The sequence below is a fragment of the Rhinoderma darwinii genome, chromosome 4 (assembly GCF_050947455.1).
Source record: "Rhinoderma darwinii isolate aRhiDar2 chromosome 4, aRhiDar2.hap1, whole genome shotgun sequence".
Taxonomy (NCBI): Eukaryota; Metazoa; Chordata; class Amphibia; order Anura; family Rhinodermatidae; genus Rhinoderma; species Rhinoderma darwinii.
This window is the reverse complement of record NC_134690.1, coordinates 322,246,774-322,259,595: the sequence shown is the minus strand read 5'-3', so window position 1 is coordinate 322,259,595 and position 12,822 is coordinate 322,246,774. Positions and strand designations below refer to the sequence as shown.

The 12,822-nt window shown below is 43.3% G+C and overlaps 1 protein-coding gene across 2 annotated transcripts in view; it reads right to left on the bottom strand.

Annotated features, from left to right (window-relative positions):
* The window catches only part of FEZ2 (fasciculation and elongation protein zeta 2), a 100,365-nt gene that overhangs the window by 57,627 nt on the left and 29,916 nt on the right, over nt 1-12,822 (bottom strand). For both annotated transcript variants that reach the window (XM_075862779.1, XM_075862778.1), the window contains exon 2: nt 1,447-1,555. In XM_075862779.1, coding sequence (XP_075718894.1) covers nt 1,447-1,555 — 109 coding nt within the window. The remainder of the gene's footprint in view (nt 1-1,446; nt 1,556-12,822) is intronic.

The window sequence follows — 12,822 nt, the reverse complement described above, 5'->3', positions numbered from 1 at the left end:
CGGTGGATACTGGGGTAATAATGGGGGTTAGTGTTAGCCGGTGGAAAGGCCAAGCCCCAGCCTTCGTAATGGACGCGGTCGATCAGCCAGCGGCCATAACTAAGGCAGTAGTGATAAAGTAAAAAAATAAAAATAAAATATTTTATGGAAATAAAAAACAGACACCGCTTGTTAACCATTTTATTGAGAATTTAAAAAAAAAAAAAAAACGAAACTGTAAAACACAAAAAAAAAAATACTAAAAATTTGTAACATAAAAAAGCAAAGAAATTATTACACTTACGTTTCTGGTGTTCAGCCCTGGAGCCACAATGTCAGCGAGCTACGCTGTTTCCGTAACTTCAGGGTTTATAGGGGGCATCATCAACTAAATACGGCCCAGCTTTCACCTACACTCTCCCCTCTGGCCCCCTACTTAACCTCTGCCTCCTATGCCCCTCTCCCCTCCTCCCACAGAGCCCCTGCCACCATCTGTGCCCTGCGCCACAAATAAAAGGTTCAAAATCCTCTTCAGTGTACCCCTACCACTTGCTGTTCGGCATTTTACCGGACAATATAGCGCAGCATCTGCACTATTTTGGTGACGATTTTTTTTCCCTGCAGTGGTAGCTTCTAAGGAGTCTTTCACACCACGGAATTTCTAGCAGTTTACTGTATGTGGCTGGAAAGATCCTGATGCTTATGATAAATGAAGCCATAGACCTCCATACACCCAACACTCTTTTTTTTGCTGCGTGGAACGGCTTTAAAGGCTGCGCTATTCCATGCATATGTATGTGTTTTATTTTTAACATGGACACCTATAGAGGACGTATAGCAGAGACATCCATTTTTTTAAACCGTTTCATGCATCTCCTGGGAGCTTTATCAGCACATACATTATATTAATAGAAATACTGTGGTGTGAAAGCTGCCTAAGAGCGTCCAATGCAGATGTGAACAAAGCCCAGTGCTGACAATAATAATAAGGCCGCGTTATTACATCTATCACCAATGTGGCTACAGCAAACTGTTTGCGGACTCCGCCTACTTGTGCTGGCCCCACCCACAACTTTAAGGGGAGCCACTTTAAGCTCCCAATCCACCCCTGCACTAAGCCATAAATATCTTATCGGTGGGGGTCCGACTTCTGGATCAACAGTTTTGAAGGGGCCGCAGCGCTTGTACGAGTGACTTAACGTTCATTCATCTGCTCACACGGAGAATCGCCGACACACTTGTAGCGGTGATTCACAGTATTACAGCCTTCTCCCATTGAAGAGAATTAGAGAAGGCTGTAATACTGTGAACTGCCGCTACAAGCGTGTCAGCTATTCACAGTACGAATAGATAAGGAATGAAGGGGAAGCAGCGCCCGTACATGATGTGACTAGGCCCATTTGTTCCAGGAATGCAAGAGTAACTAAGGTGAAGTCAAAACCTGAAAATAATCCAGAAAGTACTCACCGCTTTTTCCAAAAGGTTAAGTGTTGGTAAGTGCAAGGCTCTGGTGTGAGAGGTTTTCCAGTCCACAGGCATCACATTGCCATAGTTGTCGGTTAAAGCATTCCAAATTCTAAGATGAGAAGAGAAACAAATGTGAATACAGCCATACGTAATAGATAAATCTCAGAACAACGGTCATAAGAACAACTGTGCACCGCACCATTTAGATACAAACCCACTGTAATTCTAGTGATGACAGTATTGAGCTTATTCCCGATGCAGAGGACAGAAGCATTCTTATGACAACAGTTTAAACTCAGCCTATTACTTGCTTAAAGTCTAGGCACAAAATATTCTAAAGCTTGATATAAAAATACAGACATAAGCAGAAAGCACACAGAATGCACTTAATATAAATAGTACACTGCATAAACGAGTACACGGAAACCCATAAATTCAGCAATTTCGATTTAGTCGTAGCAAAGCGGGCGAGATTTAACAAATCTCATCCACACGCTGCGTAAAAATTCCGACCCGAAATTGACCTGCAGTGCGTATTTTTCGGACCACAGCATGTCAATTCCTGCTGCAGAAAAGAAAGTGGATTGAATTGTTACGTTTTTCTGGAGATCACCATCTTCCAGCATTGAGAAAATCGCAGTAAAATATGCACAATTTTCTGCAGTAAAAAAAACGCAGGATGCTTTTTTTTCCGCAGTGGAATGTCTTCTAATTTCAACGGTATTGCTGCAGAAATTTTCTGCAGCAATTCCGTTACTTACGCGTGGACAAGCCCTCACTGTTTGACAATTAAAAGGGTTACCTAACCCACTGAGTCACTTTCTGACTTAATGCTGACAACGATGGTACCACAAGAGAGAGATAATTGTCTGGAGACTTAAAGAGACTCTGTCACCACATTATAAGTGTCCTGTCTCCTACATAAGGAGATCGGCGCTATAATGTAGGTGACAGTAATGCTTTTTATTTAGAAAAACTATTTTAAACCACTTTATTAGCGATTTTTAGCTTTATGCTAATGAGTTTCTTAATGCCCAAGTGGGCGTGTTTTTACTTTCGACCAAGTGGGCGTTGTACAGAGGAGTGTATGACGCTGACCAATCAGTGACCAATCAGCATCATACACTCCTCCATTCGTTTGCACAGCAGCATCGCGTTCTTACTAGAACACGATGTGCAGCCATACACACAGACATTAACGTTAAACAAGTGTCCTGATAATGAATATACATGAGCTCCAGCCTGGACGTCATGTGTATTCAGAATCCTGACACTTCTGAATTTTTTCTGTGAGATTTCAGCAAGCGAAACGAAATCTCGTTTACTCGCGATCTTGGTCAGCATCATACACTCCTCTGTACAACGCCCACTTGGTCGAAAGTAAAAACACGCCCAGTTGGGCATTAAGAAACTCATTAGCTTAAAGCTAAAAAAAAATCACTAATAAAGTGGTTTAAAATAGACAGTTTTTCTAAATAAAAAGCATCACTGTGACCTACATTATAGCGCCGATCTCCTTATGTAAGAGATAGGGCACTTATAATGTGGTGACAGAGTCTCTTTAAATGGGTTATCCGACGGTGATCAAAAAAAAGAAAATAAATGCACCAAACAAATAGAACATTGATCTAGACGGTTTTTTCCCCCTGAAACTAATATAAAAACAAACTCCAAAAGTTCCTACCATTAGATCGATATCTCAGCTTACACGCTGTATTGTTTCCTGGTTCTAGGCGGGATATCAAGTTATTCTTCAGTTCTTAACCTACCTATCCCATGATGCTTTTCATTACTCTCAGCAAAGTTATCTCCACCCCCAAGAAATCCCTCTGCCCTTCCTCCTGCATTCCTCTGCCCTTTCTATCCTCAGTGTGCCACATCGCTTTCAGCGCTTTTCCTCTACTGAAGAAAGAGAAGATGTCGGTGGTAAAAATTCTCATCCCCACCCTAGAGAATCCTGGCCAGTGCCGATGTCCTCCGCTCTTGGGGCGGTCGACTCGACTGCCAGGTACTTTACGCTGCGGTCACGTCTCCTCAAGCAGAATCCCGGGGCAGAGCGTAGACTATGCTCTTGCCATGGATTTCGCTGTGGCAGAAGCCATTGACCTCACTATCCATATATGGACAGTATAGTCAGCGGCTTCTCCGGAAACCGGAATCCCCGGCTGGAGCGTGCCCGACGCTCTGGCCGGGGATTCCACTCTTGGAGACACCCCTGACATCACAATCCATATACGGACAATGACGTCATGGTCTAGAACAGGAGTGGAATCCCTGGGCAGAGCGTCTGTCTGGGGATTCCACTTCTAGGGTAGGGTGGGACTATATACAGGGGTGGCGTGCATTGCCCAGGCGCAATGAGGTATTGATTCAGGGGGCTGGGTTATCTAATGAACTGCAACCCCTTTAGGTCACATGGTGCAAGGAAGAGATTCAATGTCACGTGTAGTGGTGTCAGCACGTCATCACTAACAGGAAAACTACAGAAAGAACGGATCATGTGGCCGCAGTGCCGACAGGCTGTATGTTTGAAATATTAAATATTACAAAGTGTTTTATTATTTAATGAATAAGTGTTTATGAGAACATTTTTGTTCTGGATAAGCCCTTTAAAAAATAAAATAATTTAATTACACAAAAGTACATGAAGATTAGTGAATCACACCAAATACAGTCGTTCCAAAGAGATGGTCTTAGGACTAGCCCCCTGAAACGTTTAGGCCATTGCCACGAGCTTTCACCTCGTGATGAGGTCGTTTTGATAAGAAAAGTCAAGGAGAATAACAAAGCAAGTCCCTCAGAGCTGCCAAAATCTGTGGCAAGCCAAACTGGAGGGACTGCTCCTTCGCCCATAGTGACATATCCTGCATAGAAGTAGAAAGCATGGTTCATCGTCCACACCAGAAGCCAAATAATAAAAAAAGCTTGTTCAGTTTTAGCCAAGGCTCATATGGAAAAAGGTGAAGACTTGAGAAACCATACTATTGTTTGGTTAGACCAAATTTAATCTTTTGGATTTGATGGCATCCTATGCAATGAACTGGGGAGGGGATGGGTACGATGAGTAGAGCATGGTCCCCACAGTGAAGTACGACGTTGTAAAAGCTCTAATAGGGAAAAATATCAGCAATAAAAGGTACGGTGAAATTGTACTTCAGCAATGGCATTATGAAATCTCAGATTTACTGCAAAAGCTGCCCACTCTACACACCCTGGGTTCTTAAAAAAATAATAATAAATAATACTACATGACAATGACCCCAAACATTCTTCCGAGGCCACTGCTGAATTGGCCAAGTAGGTCACCCTCAACCCTATTGAGCACCTGTGGGGAATTTGAGAGACCTGTTCAGCAGCATCCTTGTCCAGCATCAAGGCACTCAGGAGTTCACCCTTCAGGAGTACCAGGAAGGGTCAGTGCAGTACTGAAAAGTAACGGACGACATACTAAGTATATTACTTTTTTATTGGCTTTAATCAAGGGTGTACTCATTTTTTGCAACCCTGTATTAGAGCATACTTGCCTAATGTCTTTATTTGACAGATATTAACGACTATTTCTCGATGTGGTCATTTAGCCTATGTTTAATAAATTACAATTAAGTCATCCTTCCGTGAATTGGAACGGTGAGCATTTAGAATTATATCTTTATGATCAGTGGGGTGTACTCATTTATGCAATGTACTGTCCATACAGTATGTTCCTCTAACTTGCGGTATATGTTGCATCAACCAGAAACCAAAAAAAACATTAAAGGAGCAATGCTCCACTCCTCAAGAATTACAAAGTTTGGCCTTGTTCTGCACCATTTAGCTCAATGGCGGCTATTCCTGTGGCCCAACTCCTTTCTTTCATCAATGTACTGTACAATGGGACAATGCAAAAGAGCACGTGCATGCAGCTGTATATTGTGCAAGTATAGACCCCCTTAAAAAGCATTTCCCCCTAAAATCATTGTCATTACAGGCCCCCTAAGCTCCCTCTTACAGTAATGGATTTGGCATTCTGATTTATGAAGACCCGGATGCACATTACCATAAAAAAAACATTTTACTCCAGTGCACGAAACAGTGTTATAAGTGGCAAATATAAAATAGTATAAAAACACAGCATGTGATCAATCACAATACACAATGCTGCGTATAGAAATGCAACACAATGGGATGAGAGGCTTCTGCAATAGCAAAATGAAGACTATTCACACTCCTGAAAACACAACTGATGTTTTACAGACATTTTGTTAGTTCAGCATATATTTACTGTCCGACCACACAGGAACATAAGAATGTTTTGATCAAACTGTAGTGTTAGGCTACATTCACACGACAGTTGAATGGAGTTCACTTGGTGTATTCTCACGGCCGTTTTTTTAACTCCTCGTGAATACTGTCCATCAAAAAATTAGGACCTGTCCTATTTTTTTTACGTTTTCGTCGGCCCCCACAGAACTCAATAGATCAGTTTGTAAAGGACGTTTTTTCGGGAATCAATCTTTGTAACGGCTGGTAAAAAGTGATCCTGGCCAAGGACTCCCCACACATACAAAGCTACATTCAGCACTGAGCCTGGGGAAGCCCCTGACAGCACGGTACATATATGCCCATACATGGACAGTGAGGTAAGAGGACTCCTTCTGGAGCGGAATCCCTGGCTAGAGCGTTGCCGATGCTCTGGCAGGGGATTCGGCTCTTAGGGAGAGCCCCTGACGTCACTGTCCATATATGGACAGATGTCAGGGGCTCCCTCTAGCACCGGAATCCCCGGCCAGGGGAATTCCATTCCTACAAGGAGCTACAGTGGCGCCATCAACTGGGGGGGGGGGGGGAGGTGCTATCTACATGGGCACCGCGGCACTGGCACTATATTGAAATATATATTGAATTGAAATGCATCCGTTTTTTTTTTGTTTTTTAACGGCCATGAAAAAAAAACGGACAGACTGACTGGAAATGGATGACAATTTGGATACACTCTGATGTAAAACGGCCAGTTGATCAGTTTTTAATGGCCATTTTTTTCACGTCGTGTGACTATAGCGTTACTGCAGAGGAATATGCCAAACCTAACAGGTAGGAGTATGAAATCATTGCGAGGAATTCTCAGCAGATCCCAGCAGTAGTTGAGCTGGGGCAGCGTTGTGGCTGGGCATCATCATTGCAAACAAATGCTGAAGTGTGCACTGCAGGGAAATAATTACATTAAACCAACAGATGAAACCCAGAAATCCTGACAAAAGAGCAGCAAACAGCACGGAAAGAAATGGGTTAACACTCTAGATGACAAATTCCTCCTAGTTGGTTTTAATAAGCAGATGGCATGTCCTTTGTCACACTGTAAACCTAGGCAGCCCCATGTTGTAAGGTAAAGACATGTAGAGCCCGCAGAATTGTAATCCGGCCTCATCGCAGGCAGGTGCGGCCCTTTGAGTTGCCCACGTCACCAATTCTCTGCTTCACAAGCACAAAGCTCCTTTATTTCACAAGTGGCTTTCTTTTTTAACTGAAACAAAAAATAAATTTAAATGAATAAAATAAAGCTTTTCTAAGCTCCTGGTAGCGACTTGCAGAGTTTATCACACAAATGCAGTAACTTGGTAGGAAAAAAAAAAAGTCTAATTATTTATTAGGGATCCCTTTAGACTCAAGTTTTCGCAAGCTGCGGGTTTGCTAGGCAGCATCCAAATGAGTGTGTTACCTAGCAACAAGCGCTGCCACCAGCAGGTTACACAAAACCGATCTCCATGCTCCTGCTTTTCACTTGATCTTGTCAACAGTGGGGGTCACCCCTTGACTACTGCAGTTCAGTAGTGAGGGGCTGGCAGGGTAGACGGTCTACTTGCTTTTGGTTTTCTATGAGGGAGACTTTTACTGGAGTTACAAAAAGAAACGGTCGTTGCAATGAAAAAGTTCAAAACTCTGCCTGTTGCCTGGCAAGTCCCATAAACGAAGTAAGCCTTTCACCTCATCAACCACGAATGTCACTTTTAGATTTGGCTTCCATAAGGTATGACCGAACATGAATAAATAAATCCAAAACCAGGAGTAGATCCTACACAGAGAAAAAGTATAATGGAAAGATTTGTAGCTCTTCTGTGTTTTGGACCCAACTCCTAGTTTTGGCTCACAAACATTGAAGCAAAATACTGCCATGTGACAGTGGACTTAGGCTGGACACGGACGCGCACGCACACACAAAGACTGGCATTTAATATGCCAGTCTTAGCCTTCTACCCCACTGGAGTCGGATGTGAGAGATTTATGATTTATGAAAAGGTGCACAGAGTACGGGGGCCAGGCAGAAGGCCTGCCTTTCCCCTGTTATGCCCCTGGCCATAGCGTGAAATCGGTGCGTAGATTTCCACTGTAGTTTACGCCAATTATAAAGTGTGTCGGGCCACGGGTGACCATGCCCTATTACGAAGCTTTAGCCAGCATAGTAAAGGTTAGGGGGGGGGGCACTCGAACACGTCATACATTAGTTGAAAGTCTAATATAATATGAGATTGTCCACATACGCAGCATTTTGGTTTATTAAATATATTTGTGGTGTTTTTTGATTCAGTGGCATTTTTTATCAAAACCAAGCATGATCATCTCCATAGGCTGTCAATGGAACTTCAAAAACAGCTGGAAAAAACATCAATCACGTGTGTAAAAAATGGCATAAAAAAAACCCGCTCAAAATGAAGCATTTTTGTAGAATAAAAATGACGGTCTAGTCTACCAGTGACATGCCTACTAGACACCCCTTATTATGCAACAATATAACCATCTGTGGATGGATACCTTCGTGTAGTTTATTAGCTATGCTTGTGTGTATAGATCTTATTTTATGGTTTATTTCACTGGTTTTCTTGCGACATTTAAACCAATACTCAACATTAAAATTGCAACATCAAGACGGGCAAGCCGTGAGTTTATGCAAATCGAGGAAGTAGCAAGTGTCGCCAAGATCTGCAAATTATCACGGAAACGCGGTTTCCGCATCAAAATCAGCACCAGAAAACCGTGTACTGGGCCTTATGCTTGCTTATTGATTCTATATAGAGTATATGGTATAGATATTTGGCTAAATAGCAACGAATAAAAATAGCCATTCCTGTCCATATTTTAGAAGTAACCCAATAGGCGCACTATAAAAACTGGGAGGACAGATACAAGTACAATCACGTCTTGTAATTATTCTGCCTGTATAAACGTTTAAAATAATTGTTTATTATCAAAATTATTAAAATTGGTAGGGCACAGAGGTGCCAAAAGATCCAGGTACAGGCGTTGGCAACCAGATCAAGAGCGCAGACTGAGATGTATGTGACAAAAAGATAGAGAATCAGCAAGCACCCATTCATGGATGCCTGATTATATCACAGGTGAAATGATCACATAAAAACTGACTCAGAGTGCTTGGCAAATATTGATGAGATCTGATTGCCACAGATTAGTTAACAGGCACACTCCCAACGCGTTTCTGCACCTTGTAGGGGAGCGTCCTCAGGGGTACGAGTTGCCTGAATTAATTAACGTACAGTTGCCTGTCAGCTGATATTCAGCTGTTCGTTTTAGTGTAACGGCGCATATGAGACATCTGATAGTGGTCTGACGCGCGCCGTGGAAACTCGGAAGTTTTATTCACCCAAGCCCCACCCATAGGGGCGTTGCGTAGTATCGGGCCGTCCAATGAAGGAATAAGGCGTGTGAAAACACACGCCCCTACAGGGGGCGGTTCCATAGTAACCACGCAGCCTATGAAAGAGATGCATAGAGCATCAGTGGTAACAAGGGGGAGCTAAAGGTGGCCAGAACATACAGCGCCGATACCAAGGCTGGAATAAGCGCTATGTGTGCAAAGCAGGGGATCTAGTAAGCAAAACAAAGCACAAAATCCCACAAAGTAGTGTATCAATAGTCAGGATCGGACAAACTATGGATCATCAGATCCAATGTAGGTAAATAGTACAGGAGAGAACGCTGAAAAAGATACAGGAATGAGCTCACAAACAATCCCATTACATATCAATGAAAGATACATGCAGAAATACAGTAATTGGGCAAGGCAAATTATAAGAACGGAAGGTAGGATATAGACTCATTGAGGCCCAGTGGCTTGATGGTTTGCATCCTAAAAATCCACTGGGCCTCCTTCTGTAGAACACGTCTATCCCAATTACCTCCCCTGGCAGGAATACTGACATGTTCTATACCTTGGAACTTAATAGAAGAGGGGTCTCCCTTGTGGTGGTCCCATACATGTCGAGAAATAGAAGTGTCAGCTTTATTCTGAATGTCACAAATATGGTCCCGAATCCTGCGTCTGAACTCCCTTATTGTCTTACCGACATACTGCATGCCACATTGACACGTAATCAGGTACACCACCCCCTTGGTGAGGCAGTTGATAAACGACCTATTGGAAAACGTGACTCCTGTCACAGTACTTTTGAATATTTTACTTTTCCAAACAGAGCTACATGCTTTGCATCTACCACACTGGAATGACCCAGTGACATTAGTCGAAAGCCAAGTGGTGACAGCAGGTGTCTTCAGATGGCTGTGCACCAATCTGTCCTTAAGATTACGGCCCCTCCGGAAAGTGATCTGAGGACGGTCCCCAACTAAACCACCTACATCCGGGTCTGCTTTAAGGATGTCCCAGTAGGAGGTAAGAATATTTCTAACCTCAGCGTGCGCAACATCGTAGGTACCAATTATCCTCATAACGTTGTCCTTCTCTGGAGATACTTTAGGGTTCAGTAGGGACTCCCTATTTGATGTAATAGCATGTTGATATGCCGATTTCAAGACACCACTGGGATACCCTTTGTGCTCAAATCTCTTTCTCAGACCATTGGCCGACATTTGAAAGTCTGACAGTGTGGTACAGTTCCGCCTCGCTCTAATATATTGACCCTTTGGGATGCCCATCTTCAGGGGTTTAGGGTGACAACTATCCCATCTGAGAAGGCTATTGGTGGCCGTGCTTTTCCTAAAGATTTGTGTCTGGATATGTCCCTGGTTAGTCTTCTCTATTTGGATGTCAAGGAATGTGATATGATTATCCTTGATTTCAGAGGTAAAGTAAAGACCCAGGTCATTGATGTTCAGAATAGAGACAAATTCTCGAAATTCTGCTGTTGTCCCAGACCACAGTATCAAAATGTCATCAATGAATCTTAACCATAACACAATGGAAGAGACATATTTCTCCATTCTGTCACAAAACACAAATTCTCTCTCCCACCAGCCCAGATAGAGATTGGCATAGGTGGGAGCACATGGGCTACCCATGGCAACTCCTCTGAGCTGGTGAAAGAACTTATGTTCAAAGATGAAGAAGTTGTGCTCCAACACAAAACGCAACAGGATGAGCACAAACTGATTATGCACACCAAACTGAGCCCCTCTCTCATTGAGGAAGTATTCAACAGCACCACATCCCAAAGAATGGGGAATGGAGCTATAAAGGGCCTCTACATCAAGACTTGCCAAATGGACATTGGATTCAACTTTGATCCCTTCAAGCTTCCTGAGGACCTCCATTGTGTCACGCACATAGGACGGAAGTGCCGTCACGAAGGGCCTCAAAATCCTGTCCAAATAGATGCTAGCGTTCTGAGACACACTATCAATCCCAGAAACAATGGGTCTTCCTTTTAATGGACTAAGACCCTTGTGAATCTTGGGAAGACTGTAGAAAGTGGCTATCTGAGGACATTGTCCCACAATAAATGACAACTCTCGAGCATCAATGATCTTCGCTTGTTTAGCCTCCCCCACAATCTCTTTGAGTTCAGCCATGTATTTTGCAGTAGGATTGGCACTCAGGATGCTATAGCAGAGTCTGTCCTTTAGGATGTTATGACACATGGTGACATACTGCGCACGGTCCATCACAACAACATTACCCCCCTTGTCCGAGGGTTTAATTATGATCCCCGTGTCATTCTCCAGTGCCTTGAGTGCAAGTGTCTCATCCCGTGACAGATTAAAATGTGGATGTTGGTCTGCCCCTAGTTTCTGCAGTTGATTTGTAACAACCGTGAGAAAAACATCCAGCAGAGTGTTGTCATTGATTGGGGGATTGGTGGTTGAGGGAGCCCTCAGATCAGTGAAGGGGCCCTCACCCACTCCCCGTTGCCCCTCATCCAATAATTCCTGCAATACCCTGACATTTGCAAGATCTTCCTCCTGAATGCCAAGTTCAGCACATTGTCTTCTATCATGTGTACAAAAGAACTTCCTCCACTTCAATTTCCTAATAAATAAATTAAGGTCCTTCACCCAGGAAAAGAGATCAAAACGATTGGTGGGAATAAATGAAAGACCCTTTTTAAGAACGACAGTCTCATAGTGCGATAAGGTTCTCCCAGACACATTGATAATTTGCATTTCCTCATCAACGCAAGGAGCACCCAGCGTTAGTTGTCCCTGGGGTCCCTGTGTAGGTAGTCGAGGATGTAGGTAATCTTTTGTATTATTTCTCTAAATCTCATTCTCTAAGGGGGATGGCAGGCTTTCTCACAACTGATATCAATGTGGAAAGATGGATGTGTGATGCGAGAGAGGTGTTCTCTGAGAGTGAAATACTGCCACAATCACACAATTTAAGTATCAATGGTACATTTAAACAGCTCACCAAGTCATACAAGGATCACATCAGATCATGGTGGGAGGTCCAGACCATTGAGACATATCTCAAAAACAGCATTGTCCCAAGAGGGCTTAGAATTTCACTTACCCCTGCAGCTAGACTGCGTTCAGTGGATTTACTCAAGAGATGGGAGAAAGAATCGATTGATTCGTCTCTCAGATTTATGGGTATTCTATTGGAAGAGGAAAAAAATCTGCTCTCACGTAGCTCCAAGGATTTGAGGGACGGTATTGAGCTTGCCCAGAAGTTCTCTGGCACTGCTGAATTTGAAAGAAGAGAAACTACTCAACAAACTGTAGAAAAATTCACCGCACATATTAAGGAACGCAAGCATTTCCAATACGTTCGTGACACAACTGATTTTAAGGAGGGCAGAGTTTTTGAGTTTGGCCTGAAACAACTGGGGCATCAGGAGGTAGAGACTGAGTTATCCTCCTCTGAACCAGATCTATCAGATACGGACACTCAGAGATATCCTCTTAGGACAGCTCGGAATAATAGGACCCAGGGTAAAGCATTTTCCCGGGGTACCCCAAGAGGGAGAACTAGGGGAAGAGCCCCCACTAGGGATGGTTTTTTAGGCAAGAGCCACCCCATCCTCGACTACCTACACAGGGACCCCAGGGACAACTAACGCTGGGTGCTCCTTGCGTTGATGAGGAAATGCAAATTATCAATGTGTCTGGGAGAACCTTATCGCACTATGAGACTGTCGTTCTTAAAGGAAC